This window comes from Microtus pennsylvanicus, chromosome 1 (genome assembly GCF_037038515.1).
Source record: "Microtus pennsylvanicus isolate mMicPen1 chromosome 1, mMicPen1.hap1, whole genome shotgun sequence".
NCBI classification, from domain to species: domain Eukaryota; kingdom Metazoa; phylum Chordata; class Mammalia; order Rodentia; family Cricetidae; genus Microtus; species Microtus pennsylvanicus.
The window spans coordinates 134206145-134229878 of NC_134579.1; the positions used below are offsets into that span (position 1 = coordinate 134206145).

A 23734-nucleotide genomic window follows, 5' to 3' on the forward strand; every position below is an offset into this window, starting at 1 on the left:
GTTTGTCTGTGTGTGCCTGGGGCCTGTGTGAGGCCAGAAGAGGGCATCAGATCCTCTGGGACTAGAGTTATAGAAGATTGTGAGCTGCCATGTTGGTCCTGGGAATCAAACCCACATCCTTTAGAAGAGCAGTAAGCGCTGTTACCCACTGAGCCATCCCTCCAGTCCTGTTTGTTTGTTTATTTGTTTGTTTTGATACAGGGTCTCACTATGTAGTCCAGGCTAGCCTCAAACTTACAGAAATCCTCCTGCATTAGCCTCCCAAGTGCTAAGACTGTTGACATGGTATTTGGCAAACTGAGTGTCTTCACTATACCTGTGTCCACACCTCCTCCAGTTCCATCTCTTCCCCATCACTGATGGGCAGGAGTCATTGCCGTCTAGGGTATGTGTAGGCTGGAGTATGGGTCCACAGCAGAGCACACGCTTAGCCTATGCGAGAACCTGGATTCAATCTCCAGCACCCCACTACTAACGGGAGCCTTAAAGTAGGTTCAATTAAAGACACCATGATAAGCGAAAGGGGGGGGATAAAAATCTGAGTGTAAAGAAGTCTTCTCACAACAGAACCCAGCTGTTCATGTTTCTTTATTCTTCTCCCTTCAACCCATCATTCTCATTGTTCCCCCTCGTTCCCCCTTGTTCTGCCTTGGTCTCTCTTGTTCTACCCGTTACAAATGCTCCCAGTAATGTATACCCTTAAAACCAGCAATTCCCCAGCCCTAGCAGGTTCCAGGGCCAGAATAATTTTGTCCCATAAAAAAAATCAGATAAGTAAGTAAATGCTCAACATCCTTAGTCATCAGAGAAATGCAAGTCAAAACAACTTTGAGATTCCATCTTACACGTCTAAGAATGGCCAAGATCAAAAACACTGATGACAACTTATGCTGAATAGGTTGTAGGGAAAAGGGAACACTTCTGCATTGCTGGTGGGAATGCAAGCTGGTACAACCCCCTTTGGATGTCAGTGTGGTGATTTCTCAGAAAATTAGAGAACAACCTTCCTCAAGACCCAGCAATATCACTTTGGGGTATATATCCAAAGGATGCTCAATCGTGACACAAGGACATGTGCTCAGCTATGTTTATAGCAGCATTGTTTGTCATAGCCAGAACCTGGAAACAACCTAAATGCCCTTTGACCGAAGAATGGATAAGGAAAATGTGGTACATTTACACAGTGGAATACTACACAGCAGTTAAAAAAATAACATCTTGAATTTTGCAGGCAAATGGATGGAGTTAGAAAACATCATATTGAGTGAGGTAACCCAGACCCAGAAAGACAATTATCACATGTACTCACTCATAAGTGGTTTTTAAATATAAAATAAAGAAAACCAGCCTGCAATTCACAATCCCAGGGAACCTAGACAACAATGAGGACTCTAAGAGAGATATACATAGATCTAATCTACATGGGAAGTAGAAAAAAAAGATCTCCTGAGTAAATTGGGAGCATGGGGACCTTGGGAGAGAGTTGAGGGGGAGAGGAGAGGCAGGGAGGGGAGCAGAGAAAAATGTAGAGCTCAATAAAAATCAATAAAAAAATCAGATAAGGGTTTTCACACACACACACACACACACACACACAACACAACACAGACTCTGATTGTCTGCACGAAGATAGGAGTGGCTAGTGCACATCCAGTGAACTCCTAGTGGAGAAAGCTAGTTAAGAAGAGAAGTAAATAAATCCTCAGGGGGATTCTGAAGGGAAGGTTAGTGCACATGCTACATTCTCGGGTGGTTTGTAAAGAGCTACAAGGTTTATTCAGTAAAATTATGAATAGGGCACAGATTGTTTAAATCATCATGCCACTTCTTTCCTCACAGCATGATTGGAATCAGGTAACCAAGCAACCTACATAAACAATCAGAGAGAAGCCAGGCTCTTGATCTGATTAGCACATTCGCCAGAGGCTGCAGTTTCTATGGTCCTAGGTCTGGAGTTAGACTTACCGCTCTAAGCCAAGAAGAGACCCAGGCCTCTAAATTATCTGTTCTGGGCTATGCTGTTATCAGCCGTACTGGTCGAGGGGTAAAACCAGAGCAACGGCTGGGATAGGAAGTAATTCTGCGTCCATGGAGATGTGTGGACGTCTTAGATGGGGCCTCTCTGCCTGGACCCTAAGCGCTGACCAAGTTTCTGCTGAGAAAGATGACTGCAGGAAGGCAGATCTCTGCAGTGCCTAGGAGAGAGGAACAGAGGCCTGGCAGTGGGAACTATTTTTACATGCAGCTAGGGGGAAACAGTTCTGAGCCGTGGGAATTAATTCCCAAATATGTAACAGAAAGGGAGTTAGCTACAGTGAACGTCTACGTCAAAGGACGGTCACTCATTCACAAAGCAATGACGCCAAAAAACCTTGTCATTTGGTTTAAAAACCTTCATCAAAGCCCTTGGCTTTCATAAGTCACTCGTGAAAAGACAGCTGATCAATTACTGTATAATGTGGCTTGTAGCACCCTACATCCAGGCAGGAATAAAAACCAAGGTGTGGACATCAGATAGGTCACACACTTAATATAATAGATAGCTTCTTAGGCACATAAGGTAAGTACTCTGTCACTGAACCTCAACCTCAAGCCAAAATTTTTTTTAAAAGTTGTTATATTTTAATCTATTTTATTAATGTTTATAATTTATGGATATAATTCATGTGTTCATATCTACAAATATATTTCTAATTTTATTTATTTATATATGAGTGTAAATTCATGCCCATATGAGAGCAGGTACCTGTAGAGGCCGGAAGAATGTGTCAGCTACCCTGGAGCTAGGGTTTTATGGGGTTGTGAGCCATTCAAGGGGGGGGGGTTGTCTGTTTGAGCAAAGGCCCTTAGCCACTGAGTCACCTCCTCAGGTCCACCGGCCAGAATCAGAACCCTGGAGGAAAAAAAAACCCTGTGACCAATGTGGGTGCAATATTTGCATCTTGTTGTAGCCTAAAACTGAACCCATCATAGTAACAGGGAATTTTTATTTAAAGCTTTAAATATATATATATGTGTGTGTGTGTGTTGTAAATTATAAAGTTTAAAATAAAAGTTAATGAGCACTTCCTTCCCTTAATAAAAAAAAACCTGCAAGGCAAAGGTGTTTTATTTATGGAGTGAATAACCTCTAAGTTAAACATGGGGTTGAAGACAGTTCAGCTGGATAGGACACTTGCTACCAGGCGTGACGGGTTCAGAATTCAATCGCCAAGACCCATGCAGAAAGAGAGGCTTACTCCCAAGTGTCATCATCTGGCCACCACTCGTGTGCACATGTACACACATCATAAACGAATGAGATTTGAGTCACACACACTTGTCAATGGGACATAGAGAATGAGACAAAGCCCCACCTACCCTTTCAGAGTGTGTAGGTGACCTTGTGAAGGAAGGGTCTCCACTCCTTCTGCAGAGCTGTGTCATTTGGGCTAGCAGGCCCACAAGCTTCTAGGACAAGAGATTCATGTTGCCACATCTGGCTGCGTGTGTGTGTCTGCCTGTCTGTGTCTGTGTGTCTGTGTCTCGTGTGTGTCTGTGTATCTGTGTCTGTGTGTGTCTGAGTGTGTGTCTCTGTGTCTGTGTAGGTATCTGTGTGTATCTGTGTGTGTGTCTCTGTGTCTGTGTAGGTATCTGTGTGTACCTGTGTGTGTGTGCGTGTGTCTGTGTGTGTACACTATTTTTTTAAGAATTTCCTATGTGCATAAAGTGTGTTTTGATCATGTTCATCCGTGCCCCCCTCCTGACTCCTCACAGATCCTCTCCACCTCCCACCCTTTACCAACTTCATGGACATTTTTTAAAGTTATTTTTTTTTTATACATACAAGTGTTGCAGAAGATTTCTTTACATTGTGTTTGGTTTAATAAAAAGTTAAATGGCCAATAGCTAGGCAGGATGTATAGCAGGGACTTCTGGACAGAGTGCACTCTGGGAAGGAGGCAGGCAGGATCTTGAGCCAGATACAGGATAACCAGGATGGGAATAATGGAAATGAGGTAATGAGTGTATGGAAGAACATAGATTTAAAAATATGGCTTAAAATAAGGTAGAGAAGCTAGTTATAAGCAACCCTAAGCTTAGGCCACACTCTTATAATTAACAAGTATCTGCATCATTTTTTGTGAGCTGGTACCCCCCTCAAAATTCCATCTACATAAGAGTATTTTGCCTGCATGTATGTGCACCACATGGGTGTGGTATCTGAAAAGACAAGAAGAGGGCAGTGGATCCCTCCCTCCGGAACTGGAGTTACAGGTGGTTGTAAACTACCATGTGGGTGCTGGGAACTGAAGCCAAGTCAACTATTAGAGCAGCAAGTGCTCTTAACGGCTGGGCCATCTCTACAGCCTCATATCCTATCTATCCATCTATCTATCTATCTATCTATCTATCTATCTATCATCTATCATCTATCATCTATCATCTATCATCTATCTATCATCTATCTATCATCTACCTACCGACCCATCTGAGTATCGATCTCTATTTTTAAGCCCACACTCATTTGTTCTGCCAATAGATTCATGGGTGTGAACTCATTCTGCAGTGTTTGGCTTAGGATCCTAAGGAAAACTGACTTTTCGTTCCCTGTCCATAGCTCCCGAGCCAGCTGGAGCACATGAGCCCCTCCCCCATCCGTGAGAATGTTGACTGCCTTGCTCTTGGCAGGCAACTGTGCCTGCTGTGAGTTCAGAAGCACAGCAGTCCCATCATGTCGGGGAGATACTGCTTCTCTGCTGTCCTCCCAGATTTCTGGATCTTACAGTATTTCCTTCCTATTCTCCGCCTGGGTGAGAAGAGCCACGCTTAAGCCCCTGGGGAACCCAGCCAGCCAAGGGGAGACTTGGGAGGGGCTTTCTAGGTCCTCCCTGACTCCTGGAGAGCTAGGGAAACACCTCAGAGATTCAGGACACCATGGAGCAGGTGGACCAGGGGAGGGAGGGAGGGGGACAGCAGCCACAAGCACCTGAGTGAACCCAGAAGATTCCACTCTGGATGCCAGACGGAGGCCTGGAAATACTCAGCGTGAGATTCCCAAAAGCCTCTGGTGGGCCAAGATCCCCAGCCTGCACACTACTCCCTCTGTGATGTCACTGAACAGTGTGACATCATCAGAGGCTCTGGAAACACTAACCAACCCCCGGGGAGCCTCACACCTCAGTACCATCTCAGAGGGGCCCAAGGAAGCCAGGCCATGAGACCTTAGGCCATGTCGAAACGTGACGTCGTCCTCACCAATGTCACTGTTGTCCAGCTACTGAGGCAGCCATGCCCGGGTGAGGAGAGCCTTTAGGGGTGACCCTGGGAAGAGGAGGAAAGTGTGGTGTGGGAGTCAGTACACCTTCACACGGGGTGCTCAGAGTCCTGACACCCTTCTTCCACCAGAATGCTGACTGATAGGTGCCCTGGAGAAGCAGGCCAGGGGTAGGCCCTTCAGGCAGCTTCCAGGCCTCTCTCCTCCAGGAGTCCTTCCCTTCCCTTCCCCACTCCCTCTCATTCCTTCCTCACTCCAGAGCTTCTGCTTGGGATGCAGATGGAGGCTGGGAACCCTGTCCCCAGAACTGCCTGAGCTCTGGGTTCTAACAGTGCAAAGGGAAGAAGCAGAGGCCAAGATGAGGCAGGGAGGCTGGGAGGAGAGGAATGGGTGACCAAGAGCATTTGTGAAAGGGGCTAGGTGGGTGTGTTTCCCCCATTTCACTGATGTCCCTGGTGGCTGGCCACAAAGGAAGGGGCTGATGGGCTTGGTCATCAGTGGGCTGCAGAAAGCAAAGGTGCTTGCTGCCCTCCAGGTCTTTCCTGACTCCTGGAAGCAAGTGTTCACACCTCACAGACACCAGGTTGGGCCTGGGTGTTCACTGTCCCCCATTCTATGGAGGCCAGCAGAGGTCAACAGAGAGCAAGCCACTTCCCAGCCCCCAGCCAAGGCATGGCACATTCTCCCAGGACCTCAGGACTCTGTGCAGTCTCACTGCCAGATGCTGGGCAACCCCAGCCAGAGGGTGTGTGCACATGTGTGCTGTTCAGGTACTCAAGCCAGTGGAAGCCAGGGCTTCTGGGAGGGCAACCCCCAGTTCACTCCTGTGTCCTCACTTCCCACAAGTGGGCGGGTGTGGAGGGGACTCTGGCTTCAGGACACAGCAGCAGACAGGTGGACAGCAGGGATTGGCTTGTTCTGTGGCCCCCAGCTTCACTCCCCCTCTGGAGAGGGGGTGTGTGTGATGGTGCGGGGGGGGGGGGCAGCGCTGTGCTCTGAATGGCTTCTGGGTAAGCACACAGTCCCACCCAGAACTCTAAAGGAATAAACCTCTCTCTCTTGTTTTAGGTTTTACATTTTATCTGGGAGAGGGAGGCAGTGTGAGCCACAGCACAAGTGGGGGGCAGAGGACACCGCGGGAGAGTGCTTCTCTCCCTCCACCATGGGGGGCAGGGGTCCAAGCAGGCCACCAGGCTTGGCAGCAAGCACCTTTTCCCTCTGACCCATCTCACTGGCCCAAACCTCCCCCTCTGGGTGCAAGGAGTGCACAGACCTAGAAACTCCAGGATGCAAATATTCAAGGTCACCAGGGAGCACAAGGTCACGGCCACCAGGCAGTGTGGAGAGATTCTTGGTCCAGTTGGAAACACCCAGAATCCACTGCCAGGCCTTGGGTCTGAGGAGCAGGGAGATGTTGGGGAAGAGAGACAAGCTGGCCACTAGCCCCTAGCCCCAACCCCTCCTGGTGCCTTATTCCCTTGTCTGTAGCAACTCTCACACACACCTTCCAGCCATTTCCTAGCCTAGTTCCTCCTACATACTCCAAATGCTACCCTTGCTTCCCCGATCCTCTAAACTCAGCTTCTACTTGTGGGTGTGCAGGGCTCCCAGAACCCTCGAAACCTCTGGATGGAACCTGAGTTGCAACATCCAGGACTTAAGTCAGAGAGGTTCATTAACTTCCCCAGGCTCACACAGCAGCATGTGGCTAAGCCAGGGCTGGAATCCAGAATGTCCAGAGTGATATCTTCTGCCAGCCGGGTCCTCTCACTACTGTCTCCATTCCTCCCCTCCTCTTTCCTGAGGTCCTTGCCTCCATAGCTCAGACAGTCAGAAGCACACTCCAGGCCTGCACTGAGGTGTGGGGACAGGAAGCCAACATGGCTTCCAGTTAGGACAGCGCCATACACCTGCACCACACACTCAGTCTCCTCAATGTCCCTCAGGATGACAGCCACCTGGGTGTTGTTGTTTGGAATAATCAGTCAAATTCCTGCCCAGTGTGGGGCGCTGTCACCTCAGCACAAAGGGTCAAGGGTTCAAAGTCATCTTTGCCACAAAGTGAGTTTGAGACAGCCTGGGCTCTAATGAGAAAACCCTGTCTCAGAGAGACACGGACACAGAGACACAGAGAGACAGAAACAGAAACCTGGACCTCGGTATTGCCAGGCTCAGAGTTTCCTAGAACGAGGCCTTCCTCGGTAATTCTTATCATAAGAGGCTGGGGCCTCGCCAAACTGGATCCTGATCAGAAGGGGTCCAGAAAACAATCTTTGAAATGTTGACGCCGTAAGAGTGGAGTGCAGCTCTGTGGGAGAGCAATTGGCTAACATGTGGAAGGGGCTAGGTTTTTCTCCAGCGCTAGAAAGAAGATGGGGCCAGGAAGCCTAGGAAGGAGGAAATGCATCTGTAATCCTAGCAGTGAGGAGGCTGAGGCAGAAGGGCCGAGAGCTCCAGGCCAGAGTGCGCAACATCGTGCAGAGGGCAAAAGCAGTGGGCACCAGGCTTGGTGATCTGCATTCTACACTGGGACCCATAAGGTGGAAGGAGAGATTCTCTCTCTCTCTCTCTCTCTCTCTCTCTCTCACACACACACACACACACACACACACACACACACACGCACGCACGCACACATAAACACAATTAACCAATTAATATGTTAAAGTCCTGAGAGACTGGGGATGTGGCTCAATTGTAGAAAAATTGCTTATCGTGCCCAAAGCTGGGTTCAAGAAAGAGTACTTGAAGTAGGGAGGGGGCCACACTTAGATGGAGGAGGCCATCACTAGAATTAGACACACTAGACATTCCTGGGTTCCCCGAATAGGCGCGGGTGGTTGAGTTGTTTGTTTGATTGGTTGGTGCCGAGACAGAATCTAGTCCAGGCCAACCAAAACCTGGCTTAACCTCCCAAGAACCGAGATATTAGGCAAGTGCCACTCCACCCACCTTTGGTACTGTTTGCTTCGTTCTTTTTTTGTTTTTTGTTTTTAGCCAGGGTCTTATTATAGATCCCGGGCTGACCTGAAACTCATTATGTAGACCAGGCTGCCCTCAATCTTGGAGAGATTTGCCTACCTCTGTCTCCTGAGTGCTGGTATTAAAGGCATATGTGCCTGGAATGTCATGTATATTTTAAATTGACGTGTGTAGGCTAGGGTGTGGCTCCACAGCAGACACAAGGTTAGCGTATGCAAGGACCTGGATTCAATCTCCAGCACACTCACCTGCCAAGAAAAAAATAAATCCAGGTGCTTGAGATATTTACTCATGAATCTTTTATATATTTAATAGACTATAGTGCAATGTAAATATAATTTCTGTGTCTATGGGGTAGGGTTGGGGGGGGCAGATGTTGAGACCAAGCCTAGGACCTTAGTCATTTTAAGCAAGAGATCTACAACAGATTCTGTGTGTGTGTGTGTTTGTGTGTCTGTGTGTGTGTGCAGGTGTCCGCAGAAGCCAGAGGAGGCCAATCCCCCGAAACTCCTGGAACTGTATTTATAGGAGGTTGTGAGACACCTGATGTAGGTGCTGGGAACAGAACACAGAACTCGGATCACTAGATGAGCAGTACATGCTCTTAATCATTGAACCATTTCTTCGGTCCAATTTGAATTTTAAGTTTTCTCTGTTTGAATGTTTGCCTGCAGGTATGAATATGCACCCTGTGCATGTAGTGCCTTCAGAGGCCAGAAGAGGGCATCAGATCCCCTGGAACTGGAGTTACAGATGGTTGTGAGCTGCCACGTGGGTGCTGGGAACTGAGCTTGGGTCCTCTAAGAGCCATGAGTACTCTTAACTGCTAAGTCATTCCTCTCGTCTCTTGGCTCTTAAGATTTATTTTCTGTACTATTAGTATTTGGGGGGTTGGAGGGTGTGAGCGTGCAACAGCGTATTACAAAGATTATAACTGCTGCTCAGGAGTTGGTCTTCTGTCTACACTGGGTGCTGTGAACTGAACTCACTTGTCAGGTCTGTACAGCAAGTATTTTTGCAGGCGAGTTTCTCACAAGCCTGCATCAGTTGACAAATCTTCCCTCATGAGTCCAAATTTACTGTTCCACCAAAGACACATGGAAGACACATAAGACAGCCATCAGCAGAGTGGGTCTCAGAAGCCATGCAAGAGAGGACAACTGATACATTTTTAAATATATTCCAAATTTACTATTCTTCCAGAGACACATGGAAGATACATAAAGATGCCATTGACAAAGTAGATCTCATGAGCCATGTAAGACAGGACAGTTAATACATTTTTAAATGCATTTGAGTTTATTATGGGAAGTATTGAAGATTAAATTCAGGATTTCTTGTCTGTTAGGTAACTCTACCACTGAGCTATGTTCTAGGCTCTTAAATTTAATTCAGTTCTTAAAATAAATGTTTAAATATAACCTTTAATAATTTTATCTTATATATATGGCAATACCATCTTCTTCAAAATGGCATTTTCTACATAGAAAACTTTAATTCACTTTACCACATATTCTGTGATATATTGTTTTTAATTTTTATCTTTTATCATTTTCATTTTTCTCTATTTTTTCTAATTTTATTTTTATCTTTTAAATTTGTGTGTGTGTGTGTGTGCGTGTGTGTACCAGCGTAGTCAGGGAACAGTGTGGAAGTCAGAGGATGTGAAGAGCCATTTCTTCCTCCTCTCGTGTTGATGCAGGGTCTCCTCTTTCTGCTGTGTGCTGCAGGCTAACTGACCCATGAGACTCTGGGCTTAGTTACATTCGTCTACTATTTTTATTATATATATATATATATATATATATATATATATAATTACTTTTATTAAACTTTTGAGTCCATACATGCAATGTATTTGGACCATTTTCAACACTACCTCCTCCCCATGACTCCCCTAACACTAATTCCTTCCCAACTTCCTGAGTTTTTGTTATTGTTGTTTGGGGTTTTTTGTTGTTTCAGTTTGCTTTGTCAAGACAGGGTCTCTCTGTGTATTCCTGGCTGTCCTAGAACTCACTCTGTAGACTAGGCTGGCCTCGAACTCTGAGATCTGCTTGCCAAAGGTGTGTGCTACCAATGCCCAGCTTGGGTTTTTGGGTTTTGGCTTTGTTTTGATATGCCACTGATTCCCATTTGTGCTGTGTTCACAGAGGGGTCAGGGGTCATGCACTGGAGCTTGGTCCACAGCCTTAAGAAAACTGACTCTCCTCTCCCCAGAACTATCAAGAGTTCCTCAGCCAGAGGTGGTTGGGCAGGGGCCTTGGGAGTGCTCCCCTTCCTCCCGCGCTGGAATGCTGACTGGCCTGGTCTGTCACTGGGGCTCAGCACCAGCCACTATAGGTTCAGGACTGCAGCCTGTGTCCAGGAGACATCACGTGTCTTCCTCCCCACCTCAGGCTCTGATGGGCACCCCTTTACCTGCTCTTCCGTCATGGGGAGAAGGACCTCAGTTACAGAGAGCATCTGAGAGGAACCCAGCAGGAAGGGGAGACTTGGGAGGGGCTTTCTAGGTTCTCTCTGACTCCCGGAGAGCTAGGGAAACACCTCAGAGATTCAGGACACCATGGAGCAGGTGGACCAGGGGAGGGAGGGAGGGGGACAGCAGCCACAAGCACCTGAGTGAACCCAGAAGATTCCACTCTGGATGCCAGACGGAGGCCTGGAAATACTCAGCGTGAGATTCCCAAAAGCCTCTGGTGGGCCAAGATCCCCAGCCTGCACACTACTCCCTCTGTGATGTCACTGAACAGTGTGACATCATCAGAGGCTCTGGAAACACTAACCAACCCCTGGGGAGCCTCACACCTCAGTACCATCTCAGAGGGGCCCAAGGAAGCCAGGCCATGAGACCTTAGGCCATGTCGAAACGTGACGTCGTCCTCACCAATGTCACTGTTGTCCAGCTACTGAGGCAGCCATGCCCGGGTGAGGAGAGCCTTTAGGGGTGACCCTGAGAAGAGGAGGAAAGTGTGGTGTGGGAGTCAGTACACCTTCACACGGGGTGCTCAGAGTCCTGACACCCTTCTTCCACCAGAATGCTGACTGATAGGTGCCCTGGAGAAGCAGGCCAGGGGTAGGCCCTTCAGGCAGCTTCCAGGCCTCTCTCCTCCAGGAGTCCTTCCCTTCCCTTCCCCACTCCCTCTCATTCCTTCCTCACTCCAGAGCTTCTGCTTGGGATGCAGATGGAGGCTGGGAACCCTGTCCCCAGAACTGCCTGAGCTCTGGGTTCTAACAGTGCAAAGGGAAGAAGCAGAGGCCAAGATGAGGCAGGGAGGCCGGGAGGAGAGGAATGGGTGACCAAGAGCATTTGTGAAAGGGGCTAGGTGGGTGTGTTTCCCCCATTTCACTGATGTCCCTGGTGGCTGGCCACAAAGGAAGGGGCTGATGGGCTTGGTCATCAGTGGGCTGCAGAAAGCAAAGGTGCTTGCTGCCCTCCAGGTCTTTCCTGACTCCTGGAAGCAAGTGTTCACACCTCACAGACACCAGGTGGGGCCTGGGTGTTCACTGTCCCCCATTCTATGGAGGCCAGCAGAGGTCAACAGAGAGCAAGCCACTTCCCAGCCCCCAGCCAAGGCATGGCACATTCTCCCAGGACCTCAGGACTCTGTGCAGTCTCACTGCCAGATGCTGGGCAACCCCAGCCAGAGGGTGTGTGCACATGTGTGCTGTTCAGGTACTCAAGCCAGTGGAAGCCAGGGCTTCTGGGAGGGCAACCCCCAGTTCACTCCTGTGTCCTCACTTCCCACAAGTGGGCGGGTGTGGAGGGGACTCTGGCTTCAGGACACAGCAGCAGACAGGTGGACAGCAGGGATTGGCTTGTTCTGTGGCCCCCAGCTTCACTCCCCCTCTGGAGAGGGGGTGTGTGTGATGGTGCGGGGGGGGGCAGCGCTGTGCTCTGAATGGCTTCTGGGTGAGCACACAGTCCCACCCAGAACTCTAAAGGAATAAACCTCTCTACTCTCTCTTGTTTTAGGTTTTACATTTTATCTGGGAGAGGGAAGCAGTGTGAGCCACAGCACAAGTGGGGGGCAGAGGACACCGCGGGAGAGTGCTTCTCTCCCTCCACCATGGGGGGCAGGGGTCCAAGCAGGCCACCAGGCTTGGCAGCAAGCACCTTTTCCCTCTGACCCATCTCACTGGCCCAAACCTCCCCCTCTGGGTGCAAGGAGTGCACAGACCTAGAAACTCCAGATGCAAATATCCTCAAGGTCACCAGGGAGCACAAGGTCACTGCTACCAGGCAGTGTGGAGAGATTCTTGGTCCAGTTGGAAACACCCAGAGTCCACTGCCAGGCTTTGGGTCTGAGGAGCAGGGAGAGGTCGGGGAAGAGACAAGCTGGCCACTGGCCACTGGCCCCTAGCCCCAACCCCTCCTGGTGCCTTATTCCCTTGCCTGCAGCAACTCCCACCACCTGGGATTGTTCTCTCAGGATGGGTGGGGCAGTGAGAACATCCACTATTCCAAAGCTAAGTGAGCGCAGCTAAGAACAGAATTCCCTCCAGGTGCGTTGGTGCAAGTCTGCAATCCTGGCCCCTGGGACCAGGTGTTCAGTGTCCTCCTTGGGTACACAGCCTAAAGACAGCTCGGGTTACAAAGAGAAGACCCTATCTTTAGGAAGAAAGGCTGAGGGAGGAGAAAGGAGAGAGTGGAGAGGAGAGAAGAGAAAGAGAGAGAGGAGCTCAGTATTGCCCAACTAAGTCTGATTTTTTTCTAGAAAGAGGCCTTCCAGGGTGAGTCTTATCTTTAGAATAGGTTGGGGCTCACAGAACTAGATCTGTTATCAGATCAAGCAATGATCTCAGAAATATTAATATGTAAGAGGGGAGTGTACCAAAGTGGGAGAGCAGTTGTCTAATAGGCAGGGGTCCTGGATTTATGTGAAATAAATCCCCTGAAAGGCGGGGCGGGGGGGAGCTTATAGAGTGGAACACAGCTGTAGCCCCAGCACTGTGGAGGCTGAGGCGGAAGGACCAAGAGTTTGAGTCTAGTCTGGGTTACAGAATTAGACCCTGTCTCGGGAAGGAGAAAGGGAAAGGAAGGGACAGGGAGGAATATATATTATAATATGTGTGCAGAATAAGAAACTGAATCCCAGAAAATAGGCCCTCGTGGAACTGCTAAAAACACACACTCTCAGAAAGAAGTTTAGGAATGAATCCCTGGCAGAAACCTTTTGTTTTGCTTTTGTTTTTGGAGGCAGGATTTCTGTGTAGTCCTGGCTGTCCTGGAACTCAGTCTGTAGACCAGCCTGGCCTTGAACTCACAGAGATTCACCGCCTCTGCCTCTGGAGTGCTGGGATTACAGGTGTGCGCCACCACACCTGGCTACCTGGTACACATCTTAAACTCAGTTCTCCTGCTTCTTCCGGGGCTAGGTGACCTTGGCAAAGAAACACTAGGCCAGGGAGTTGGCCACTAGGGGCTCTAAGCCAAACTGGGTCTTTGTGGTAAAGATAGGTCTTTGTCCTCTTTGAAAGAAAGAGAGAGAAATTGACATTTATTTGCGTGTGTGTGTGTGTGTGTGTGTGTGTGTGCGCGCGCGCGCGCGCACGCAGCACCAATACTTCCACATAAGGCATTCTCACACCTTTGTACGTGTGCAGAGGTGGAGATCAGAGGACAATTTGTGGAAGTCCATTCTCTTTTTCTACCACAAGGGTTACAGAATTCGCACTCAGGTCACAAGCCTTAGGGGCAGTCACCTTTACCCATTGAGCCATCTCATCCATCCCCATGTCTTGTATGGTGTGACCCAGCTCACCATCTCTCTTCTGAACTCTCTCTGCTCCCCACAGTGATCAGACCTCCTTGTCCTCCTCCTCCTTGTCCTCCTCCTCCTTGTCCTCCTCCTCCTCCTTGTCCTCCTCCTCCACCTCCACCTGAGCCCACAGTTGAGGAGCCACCGCCGCCACCACCGCCTCCACCCCGGGTAGAGCCAGTCAAAGAGGTTCCACCTCCCCCTCCACCACCACCCAAAAAGCCATCAAAAGAGCTGACAGTGGGCATCAATGGGTAAGTCGGCCTCAGGTCTGAGTGGATGCTGGAGCTGGGCAGCCCCAGAGGCTGATGCTGTGGCTACCTCGGGTCACTGTGGTCTGGGCCAGCAAGGGCAAGCCAGCCGTCAGAGAACTCCCTTCGAGGAGATAGCACTCAGAACAGACCCGAGGGAGTTGACCCTGCAGTGGCAGATCTCACTAAGACCAGGGAGGGCAGCACTGGCTGGACCCCCGAGGTTTCTAGGAACAGATACAGGAGTGAGGCTGAGTGACAAAAGGCAGCTGGTCATCTCGCCACTGGGGAAAATCTTCAAGGGAGTGGGGCAAGCGAGTGCTTGGGCATGGAAGGGGCTGCTTCGTATATTCAAGGACAGTCAGGAAATCTGCATAACTGTAAGAACAAATGGGGGCAGGGGGGAGGGGGGCAGAGGATCCTCCAAGACCATGGTGAGGAATACAGATCTCATTGAACACAAAGAGGCGTGAAGCTTCCCAGCCAGTTACAGAAGTAAGAAGAGGGAACATTAGCAAGGCATGGTGGTGTGCCCACAACACTAGCAACTAGGGAGGCCGAAGTAGGAGTCCTAAATTCCAGGCCAATCTGAGCTAAATATTGTGAGTTCCAGGTTAATCTGGGCTACACACTGAGATCCTGTCTCAAAAATACAGAACAGAAACAATGCAAAAAGGAACTGGAGGCCCGCAAAGGCAAAGGCAGGCAGATCTCTGTGAGCTCTGGGCCAACCAGGGCAACGCAGTGAGACCCATTCTCAAACAGAAGAATAAAGGCCATGCAGGGCTGATGGTAAAGGTATATAAACTGCTGGTTGAGTGCTTGCCTAGCATACACAAAGCCCTGCATACACAACCACAAATAATACAAATAAAAATGAAAATAGAAAAAGGGATAGAGAGAGGAAGAGGAGGGGGGAGGAGGGGAAGAGAAGAGAGGGGAGGAGAGCGGAGGGAGTGGGAGAAGGAAAAGAAGGGAAGAAGAGGAATCAGCGGGTTGGGTGGGGCTAGGAAACAGAAGTGCAGGTTAAGCCAAGCAATCTCACCTGGGCTAGAGATGACCCACAGTGGCCCACACAGAAGTGGTCGATTCCCACACCCACACCAAGGACCTAGACTCCTCGAGTGAGCTTCATGCTGTCTCAGTTTTAAGTGGCTGTCATTTGACACCAGATACTGGGCCATTTAAAAGAGATCTCTTACAGTCTGGAGACTGGGGGAGTCCCGCATGGAGGTGATGTAACTGGTGAGAGCCTCCCTGCTGGTGGGGACTCCTGCAGAGTCCTAAGGCAGTGCACTAATGGCATCGCCAATAAAGTCCAAGCCAGTTTTCAGGTCTCTGCTCTCATAAAGCCACCAAATGCCACCCCAGGGGCCTCACCTCATATCTTCACTTAAACTTAACTTTCTAAGTCCCATCTGCTAATACACAAGAGGATTAGAAATGATCTGTGTTTTTATGCGTGTGCATGTGTGCATGTACACATGCATAGGTCAGAGGACAACTTGCAGGAGTCAGGTCTTCTCTTCCACCGTGTGGGTTCCGGGCATAGAAATGAGGTTGTCAGGCTTGGCAGCAAGCGCCTTTCCCCTTGAGTCATCTCACCAGCCCCAAGTTTTCATCCTCCTAATACCCCCCTTGGTCTAAAGTTCATCATGAACATTGGTGGGACTCTGACACCATGGCATCCCTGTCACCCTGTCCCCACACCCATTCCCTTTTTTGCATGTTCCTGCTTGGACAGATTTGGACGTATTGGTCGCCTGGTTATGCGAGTCTGCATGGAGAAGGGTGTTAAGGTGGTGGCAGTGAACGATCCATTCATTGACCCAGAATACATGGTAAGCAGCAGATGGGGAGAAGGACTGGCAAGAGTGGCGCTTGTGTTGAGGAGGTTCCAGGATCTGTATGGAAAGCCTTGCAGAACCTTCCCAAGGTGGGTGGAGACCTGTCTGGGGTTGCTTGCTCCACCACCTAAGATGAGGACCCTACTCTGTCGACTGCAGGTATACATGTTCAAATATGACTCGACGCATGGGAGATACAAAGGACGTGTGGAGCATAAGAATGGACGACTAGTTGTGGATGACCTTGAGATCCAAGTGTACCAGTGGTAAGGAGGGAGCGTCTGTGGCACCATGAGGCTGGGAGGCTATCATCTCTCTGTGCATGCCTCTGGGTCCTGTTTAGAGAGGGGGGTCTCAGGAAAGTCTCTGGCTCCCTAGAACAGTTAAGAACAACAGCTAAGAACAGTCCATGGTTCTTTAGTGTTTTGTATCTCACATCTTCGTGTGCTCTCTTGGCTATATGGGTGCCCTGTGCCTCATGTCCCGTTCCCCCTGAGCCATCAGCCACCTCTCTCGAAGGCAATTGAGCCAGTTCTGACTCAGCATTCCCTGAAGTCTTTTGAATCTCCACCAAGCCAGGGTACTCCTCTACCTAATCCCCCATGCTCCTCAGCACCCCAAAATAAGGCTGCAGCTACCAGTGTACTCCATGCACCATGCATTGCGTCCTGCAGTGTCTCTGTGCTTCATCTGCCACACTGGTCATCACCTCCGGCCTGCGCCCCTTACACCCAAGCAAGGCTGACTTCATAGTGCCCACCTCACACAGCTTCTACTGATGGAAGTCCCACTGTTTACAAATAGATTCAGAATCTATATATCAGGCAGTAACACTTATAACCCTGGCACTTGGTAGGCTGAGACAGAAGGATTACCACAAGTGCCAGACCAGCCTGGAGCTATGTAATAAAATTCGCTCAGGGAAAAACAATGACATCTTAGGTTACTTGCAAAGCCTAAGAAACACAGCCCTCTGTAGCCCCAGACAAGGTCTTCTGGCTCCTCGGGAAGGAAACTCTGTTTCCCTTTTAACTTGCTGAAGTTGAGGTGTAACGGGGAGCTTGGAGGGGGCTGAGGGAAGGTAGGTACTGGGGTGTCAGGGAGATAGAAGCTGCTTGCCCTGCGTTTGAAATCATGACCGCAAGAGCAGTTTCGGCGTGGCAGCTTATCAGCTGCTCCACGTCCTTCTGCGTCTGTCTGGTCATCGGTGAGGCACTCTCCCTCCCTCATCCTCGCCACACAGCACCCCACTCCCACACTGCTGCAGAATGACCTGTGACACCACACTTTCAGTTTTCGGTTTGAATAAATTTATAAATGGCAAGCCAAAGTAAAATAGGTAAGAGCAAGGAATGGATGGATAGATATATAGCAAGATGTCAAATCAGGTACTCAAAATGTCTGGTGGAAATCAGCTGGGGATACCCCAATAAGAGTCAGTTCCAAACAGCAGCAGAGCGTGATGAGACATCACACAGTCAAGGGCTCACGACATCCGGCAGAGACTGATTAGGGAAGCTGAGCTTTCTCTCACAGCTGAGCTTGCAGGCTTTCCCAGGGTACCACAGGTTGAACAATAGGAGATTCCACCCTGGGGACTGTGTTCTTACCCCTGGGCTATTTCACTGTTCTTTCCTTTCGCTGTCACACAGGTGGGAGGGGCCAGTCCATCCCTAGACAAGGTCTTGAAGAACACTTGACATAAACATGCTTGGGTCTTGAGTCAGCTTCTCAGTGAGCCCAAACAACACATGACAACTTGCTAATATGATATGCAATACGGTTGCCTTCCCCCATCAAGGCAGCTGAGTGGATGAGTCTTCAGGACAGCCCTGCAGGCATGAGGGGCTGTGCCAATGCAAGTGCTGCTCCAGGAATTGCTGAAGTACTCACAACTTGAAAGCCAGAAAATGAGTGCATCAGTTCAAAGATCCCCGGGCCAGAGGGTGAAGGGTGTGGGCTGATGGAGCAGAGGGAGAAAAGAGCCATGTGGCCGGGAGAAGGGGGGAAAGTTCATGCATTCATCCGTTCCCACACTGTAGCTGACTGGGGATAGAACCTAGGGCCAGGCAGCCTGTGCTCCCAGCCTACAGCCTGTGCTCCCAGCCTGCAGCCTTTGCTCCCAGCCTACAGCCTGTGCTCCCAGCCTGCAGCCTGTGCTCCCAGCCTGCAGCCTGTGCTCCCAGCCTGCAGCCTGTGCTCCCAGCCTGCAGCCTGTGCTCCCAGCCTGCAGCCTGTGCTCCCAGCCTGCAGCCTGTGCTCCCAGCCTACAGCCTGTGCTCCCAGCCTGCAGCCTGTGCTCCCAGCCTGCAGCCTGTGCTCCCAGCCTACAGCCTGTGCTCCCAGCCTGCAGCCTGTGCTCCCAGCCTGCAGCCTGTGCTCCCAGCCTGCAGCCTGTGCTCCCAGCCTGCAGCCTGTGCTCCCAGCCTGCAGCCTGTGCTCCCAGCCTGCAGCCTGTGCTCCCAGCCTGCAGCCTGTGCTCCCAGCCTGCAGCCTGTGCTCCCAGCCTGCAGCCTGTGCTCCCAGCCTACAGCCTGTGCTCCCAGCCTACAGCCTGTGCTCCCAGCCTACAGCCTGTGCTCCCAGCCTGCCATCACCACTGTCCTGACAGTGGCTTTTTTGAGAAGTGGTCGCAGTGACAGTGGTGGCATTGTGGTGGCTAACAGGGCTTCCTACAGTAAAAAGCTGAGACTGGAGGCTCATGAGAGTTTAGTGCACATGTGCAGAATGACTAAAAAGAACAAGACTAGGAATGTGGCTCAGTAGAATACTCCCCTCTATGTATTCCCCTGGCACCATTCCTCAGTACCCCAAAATTAAACGAATATGTATCGATTGGTACTGGGGAGACAACTTAGCAGTTAAGATCACAAACTGCCCTTTCAGGGGACCCTAGTTTCAATTCCCAGCACTCCCATAAGTGGCTTGCAGCCTCCTGTAATTACAGTGCCAGGGGGCCCAACAACTAACTCTCTCTCTCTCTCTCTCTCTCTCTCTCTCTCTCTCACACACACACACACACACACACACACACACTCACACACACACACGACTTAAAATAAGTTATTTTAAAATGTTTATATATAGGCAAGGCAGTGGCAGGACACGTCTTTAATCCCAGCACTTGGGAAGCAGAGGCAGGTGGATATCTATGAGTTCAAGGCCAATCTGGTCTACAGAGCTAGTTCCAGGACAGCCAAGGCTAAACAGAGAAACCCTGTCTCCAAAACAAATAAATAATAAAAAAGTTTAAATATCCATTGACTTATTAAATTGCTATAGCAGAGGCAGACCCGGCCCCCAGAAGCAATCATTAGAACAAATCTCCCTGTCACATGATAAATTCCATGAGGGACAAGCCCACAGATGGAGTCACTGAGCTTGCTTGCTGGACACAAGGATAGGTGTTTGTTGACCAGTTTCAGATGAAAACACTAGTGGGAACATCAGGGAGACACTGGGCATGATGGAGCCCGTGTAACCCCTGCACTTGTAGGCTGAGTCAGGAGGAGCACTGACCCTGCTGAGCAGACTGGGATACGCAGCAGACACTACCGCCACCCACCAAACACAAACCAAGTGAAAATGTAGACTGATGGGGAAGAACAGACTGCCTTTGGGGGGCGGGGCTTTCTACTGTCAATGATCGGTCACTGCTGGCCATAGGGTCTTCAACTGTAGTCTTCCCGCGAGTTGCTGTCTGACGTGGGAGTCTGCCCTTGGGGAGTGACAGCAACAGGCTAACAGGTGCAGCGGTCAGAGGTGGGGCCCAGAAAGGAGTACTGCCAGTTTCACCATCTTGGGAGTTCATGCTCTGAACATGGGATGACAAAAGGCTCTGGTCCCCTTTGGCATTATCAGGATGGCTCCTGAGGGAGTAAAATCCCGAGATGAAGATGTGAAAGTCTGGATCTAGACACTGCAGGTTTAGCAGACAAGGAAGAGTTGACAGGCAGTGGTAGCGCGTGCCTTTAGTCCCAGTGCTTGGGAGGCAGAAGCAATCCCTGAGTTCGAGGCCAGCCTAGTCTACAGAGCTAGTTCCAGGACAGCTAGGGCTACATAGAGAAACCCTATCTTGAAACACCCCCCCCCCAAAAAAAAGGGGGTGAGTGGTTAGTTTGGGCCTACAAGATGGCACTAACCTGGAACAAGTAGGAATATATAGTTAGGAAACAGGGGTTAGCAGGTCAAGGCACCAAGGCCTCTGGCTTGCCTGACACCCAAGCAAGGAAGCTGATACAGCCTTCCCACCACTCCACAGCAAAGATCCCAAAGACATTCCTTGGAGTTCTGTAGGGAGTCCCTATGTGGTGGAGTCTACAGGCGTATACCTGTCCACAGAGGCGGCTTCGGTAAGTGGGAGAGAGTGCCCATGCCTGTCTGGGAAGAGGGGGCAGTGGTGCTTGAAGACTCTAACCCCTGTACTCCATCACTAGGCACACATCTCAGCCGGAGCCCAGCGTGTAGTAGTCACTGCGCCCTCCCCCGATGCGCCCATGTTGGTCATGGGTGTAAATGAGAAGGAGTATAATCCTGGCTCTATGAACATCGTCAGGTACTTGGGATGACAGCCATCCTTGAACATGTGGGTGGTACCAGCAGACATGCCAGGCTGTAGCACAGGAAGTGCTCACCTCCTCCCACCCTCTCCCTACACCAGTCCCACTAGATCTCTGGGGTCTTTTACATCAACTTACCCCCACTTATCTGTCCCTAAGTCTCGAGTCCTCGGCCGGGCGGTGGTGGCGCACGCCTTTAATCCCAGCACTTGGGAGGCAGAGGCAGGCGGATCTCTGTGAGTTCAAGACCAGCCTGGTCTACAAGAGCTAGTTCCAGGACAGGCTCCAAAACCACAGAGAAACCCTGTCTCGAAAAACCAAAAAATGAAAAATAAAAAAAAAAAGTCTCAACGTGCCTGGGTAGCATTCCCCAGTGGCACTTCCAATGGCTCCTTCATCTTTCCCATGGCATCCCCAGTGAGCCCTCCCTCCCCGACCCTCGCATCTCACAAACCAGACCCAGTTAAGTAAGAGTAAGAGTGGAAGGGAGGTTCTGCCACTCATCCGCACACCATGGCTGTTTCAGCAATGCATCCTGTACCACCAACTGCCTGGCCCCCCTCGCAAAGGTTGTTCATGAACGCTTTGGGATCGTGGAAGGGCTGATGGTGAGTTGGGGCAGGAAGGACGGCAGGGAAGCCAACACTTTCTTCCCAGGCCTTGCTTAAGGCAAGGAGTTAGCAAGGAGATTGGCTTGGGGAAGAAGCCCACCGACAGAGGTGCCTTTTGAAATACTCTTGACAAGGACAGGCCCTGGCCTCCAGACACCCTTCCCATGGTCTGGGGTGGTGGCCCTGATAGCTTCCATACCTAAACCACCTCCCAAGTCCTAGATGAGAAAGGAATGAGAGGTTTGGAGCCAGAAGGCTTCATCTTGATTCTCTTGTTCTCCAAGACCACAGTGCATTCCTACACGGCCACTCAGAAGACAGTGGACGGGCCGTCAAAGAAGGACTGGCGAGGTGGACGCGGTGCTCACCAGAACATCATTCCATCCTCCACCGGAGCTGCCAGTGCCGTAGGCAAAGTCATCCCAGAGCTCAAAGGGTATGAGGATACACTGCTGCAACTAGGGTGGGGACAGATCCTAGGGAGACTTCACTGGCCTCACGGCAAGAGGAAAATGCAAGCGGAAGTCCCTGGGCTCTGACTCCCACCCTTTCTGTGAAATTCTCCAGGAAGTTAACGGGAATGGCATTCCGGGTGCCAACCCCAAATGTATCTGTTGTGGACCTGACCTGCCGCCTGGCCCAGCCTACCTCCTACTCGGCTATCAAGGAAGCTGTGAAAGAGGCAGCCAAGGGGCCCTTGGCTGGCATCCTTGCTTACACAGAGGACCAGGTAGGGACTGGGGAAATGGGGAGCCCCACTCACCAAGGAGCTATTCTGCATGGGTCAAGATAAGAACCACAGGCCAGATGGGCATGGTTATGCGCACGTGAGAAGGCGTGTGCCCCTGAGCCTAGCAGATGACACTAAGAAGTCTGCTCCCAGGAAAGGTGTCTGACCCCTGAACAAAAGAATTTTAAAACAACTGGTGTCTTTTGTTTGCTAAGCATGTATTAAGCACCTTTGTATGCCAGGCCCTGGGTACATAGTAAAAGCTCCATGAGGAGTTAGGTCTTAAGTTACTGTTTTCTTGAACAGGATGGTCTATGGATTATGTGAGTGACTTCTGGTCACTGTGGTAGGAGAAGCAACAGGTTTCTTTAAGTGTCATCTGCTAGGCTCAGGGGCACACGCCTTTAACCCTAGCACTCAGGAGGTAGAGGCATCAGATCTGTGTGAGTTTGAGACCAGCCTGATCTACACAGAAAATTCCAGGGCTACAAAAAGACCCAGTATCAAAAAAAAAAAAAAAAAGCAAACTGTCAAGTGCTTCTACCTTGGCAAAGTTCTCTTGCACTGGCTCCTGCAGGTCCACTCTCATACAATTGGCAAGATATCATTTGAATGGGCCCGATCAAATCAGTCCAATGCCAAAAGTCCTCCTGTGTCCTTAAGGGTTACAACCCTCTGTGTCTGTGTCAATAGCTCCTTCCACTTCAGGCCCAGGGCTCATGCCACCCATTGTTCCCTGGAACAGTGTTTGGGCCTTCTGGTCTGTGTCCAAGGTAATATATACATATGCCTTGTGTATATGTGTGGATGCATGGAGAAACATGTGCAGGTACACAAGTAGTATGATATGTGTGGAGGCATGAGGCTGACATGTCTTCCTCCATTGCACTCCACTTATTTACTGAGGCAAGCTGTGATGGTAGCTTGTCAATTTCAGCTAGTCTAGCTAGCCATCTGGCCCCAGGGATCTCCAGTCTGGATCTGGAATGCTGGGATTACAGGTGTTCACCACCTGCCCAGCCTTTGGGGATCCAAACTCAGATGCTCACGCTTATGTGACAAGCACTTTTACCGACTGTGTCATCCCTACCCCTATCCCAATCTAAGTCCTTTCTGACAGTCCCTAAGACAAAAGTCCCGCCTGCCTTGGTCACATCCTGTCACCAACACAAAAGACCTCGATCCACTATGCCAGATGAATGAAAGACAATGCGGTGTACGAGTCAATGTATGGGATCCTGGAGGTCCTTACTCTGCTACATTTATCTTTAAAATTGTCACCTAGGTGGTCTCCACGGACTTTATCGGCGATTCCCATTCGTCTATCTTCGATGCTAAGGCTGGCATTGCCCTCAATGACAACTTCGTTAAACTCATTTCCTGGTAAAGGGGAAAGATGACCGAAGATAGTGGGAGAGGTTGGCAGGAGGGCACGGGCACGCACGCACACACACACACACACACACACACACACACGATGCCTTCTTTCTCACCTCCCCAGGAACGACAACGAATATGGCTACAGTAACGGGCACACACACACACACACACACACACGATGCCTTCTTTCTCACCTCCCCAGGTACGACAACGAATATGGCTACAGTAACCGGGTGGTCGACCTCCTCCGCTACATGTTTAGCCGAGAGAAGTAACCTGGAAGGCTCCTCCTTGCTTCCCCGCGCACCTTACGTTCCTGCCTCGGGTCCCCTTCGAAGGAGGTCGCGCGGCTCTC

At 50.2% G+C, this 23734-nt stretch overlaps 1 protein-coding gene across 1 annotated transcript; it reads left to right on the forward strand.

The window, feature by feature from the left end:
• Positions 1–5212: 5212 nt before the first annotated feature.
• Positions 5213–23654, forward strand: Gapdhs (glyceraldehyde-3-phosphate dehydrogenase, spermatogenic). The gene is made up of 11 exons (XM_075978039.1): positions 5213–5279; positions 14039–14255; positions 15997–16093; positions 16259–16365; positions 20361–20451; positions 20536–20654; positions 21185–21266; positions 21554–21705; positions 21837–21999; positions 23285–23382; positions 23582–23654. The coding sequence occupies exons 1-11, from the start codon at positions 5213–5215 to the stop codon at positions 23652–23654; spliced, it is 1266 nt and encodes a 421-aa protein (XP_075834154.1).
• The last annotated feature ends 80 nt before the right edge of the window (positions 23655–23734 follow it).

Excerpts from the sequence above, each read along its gene's own strand:
- Gapdhs (XM_075978039.1), top strand. The coding sequence starts at position 5,213 with ATGTCGAAACGTGACGTCGTCCTCACCAATGTCACTGTTGTCCAGCTA. Across the intron at positions 20,452-20,535 it reads TGTCCACAGAGGCGGCTTCG|GCACACATCTCAGCCGGAGC; the intron begins GTAAGTGGGAGA and ends CTCCATCACTAG. Across the intron at positions 23,383-23,581 it reads TTCGTTAAACTCATTTCCTG|GTACGACAACGAATATGGCT; the intron begins GTAAAGGGGAAA and ends TCACCTCCCCAG.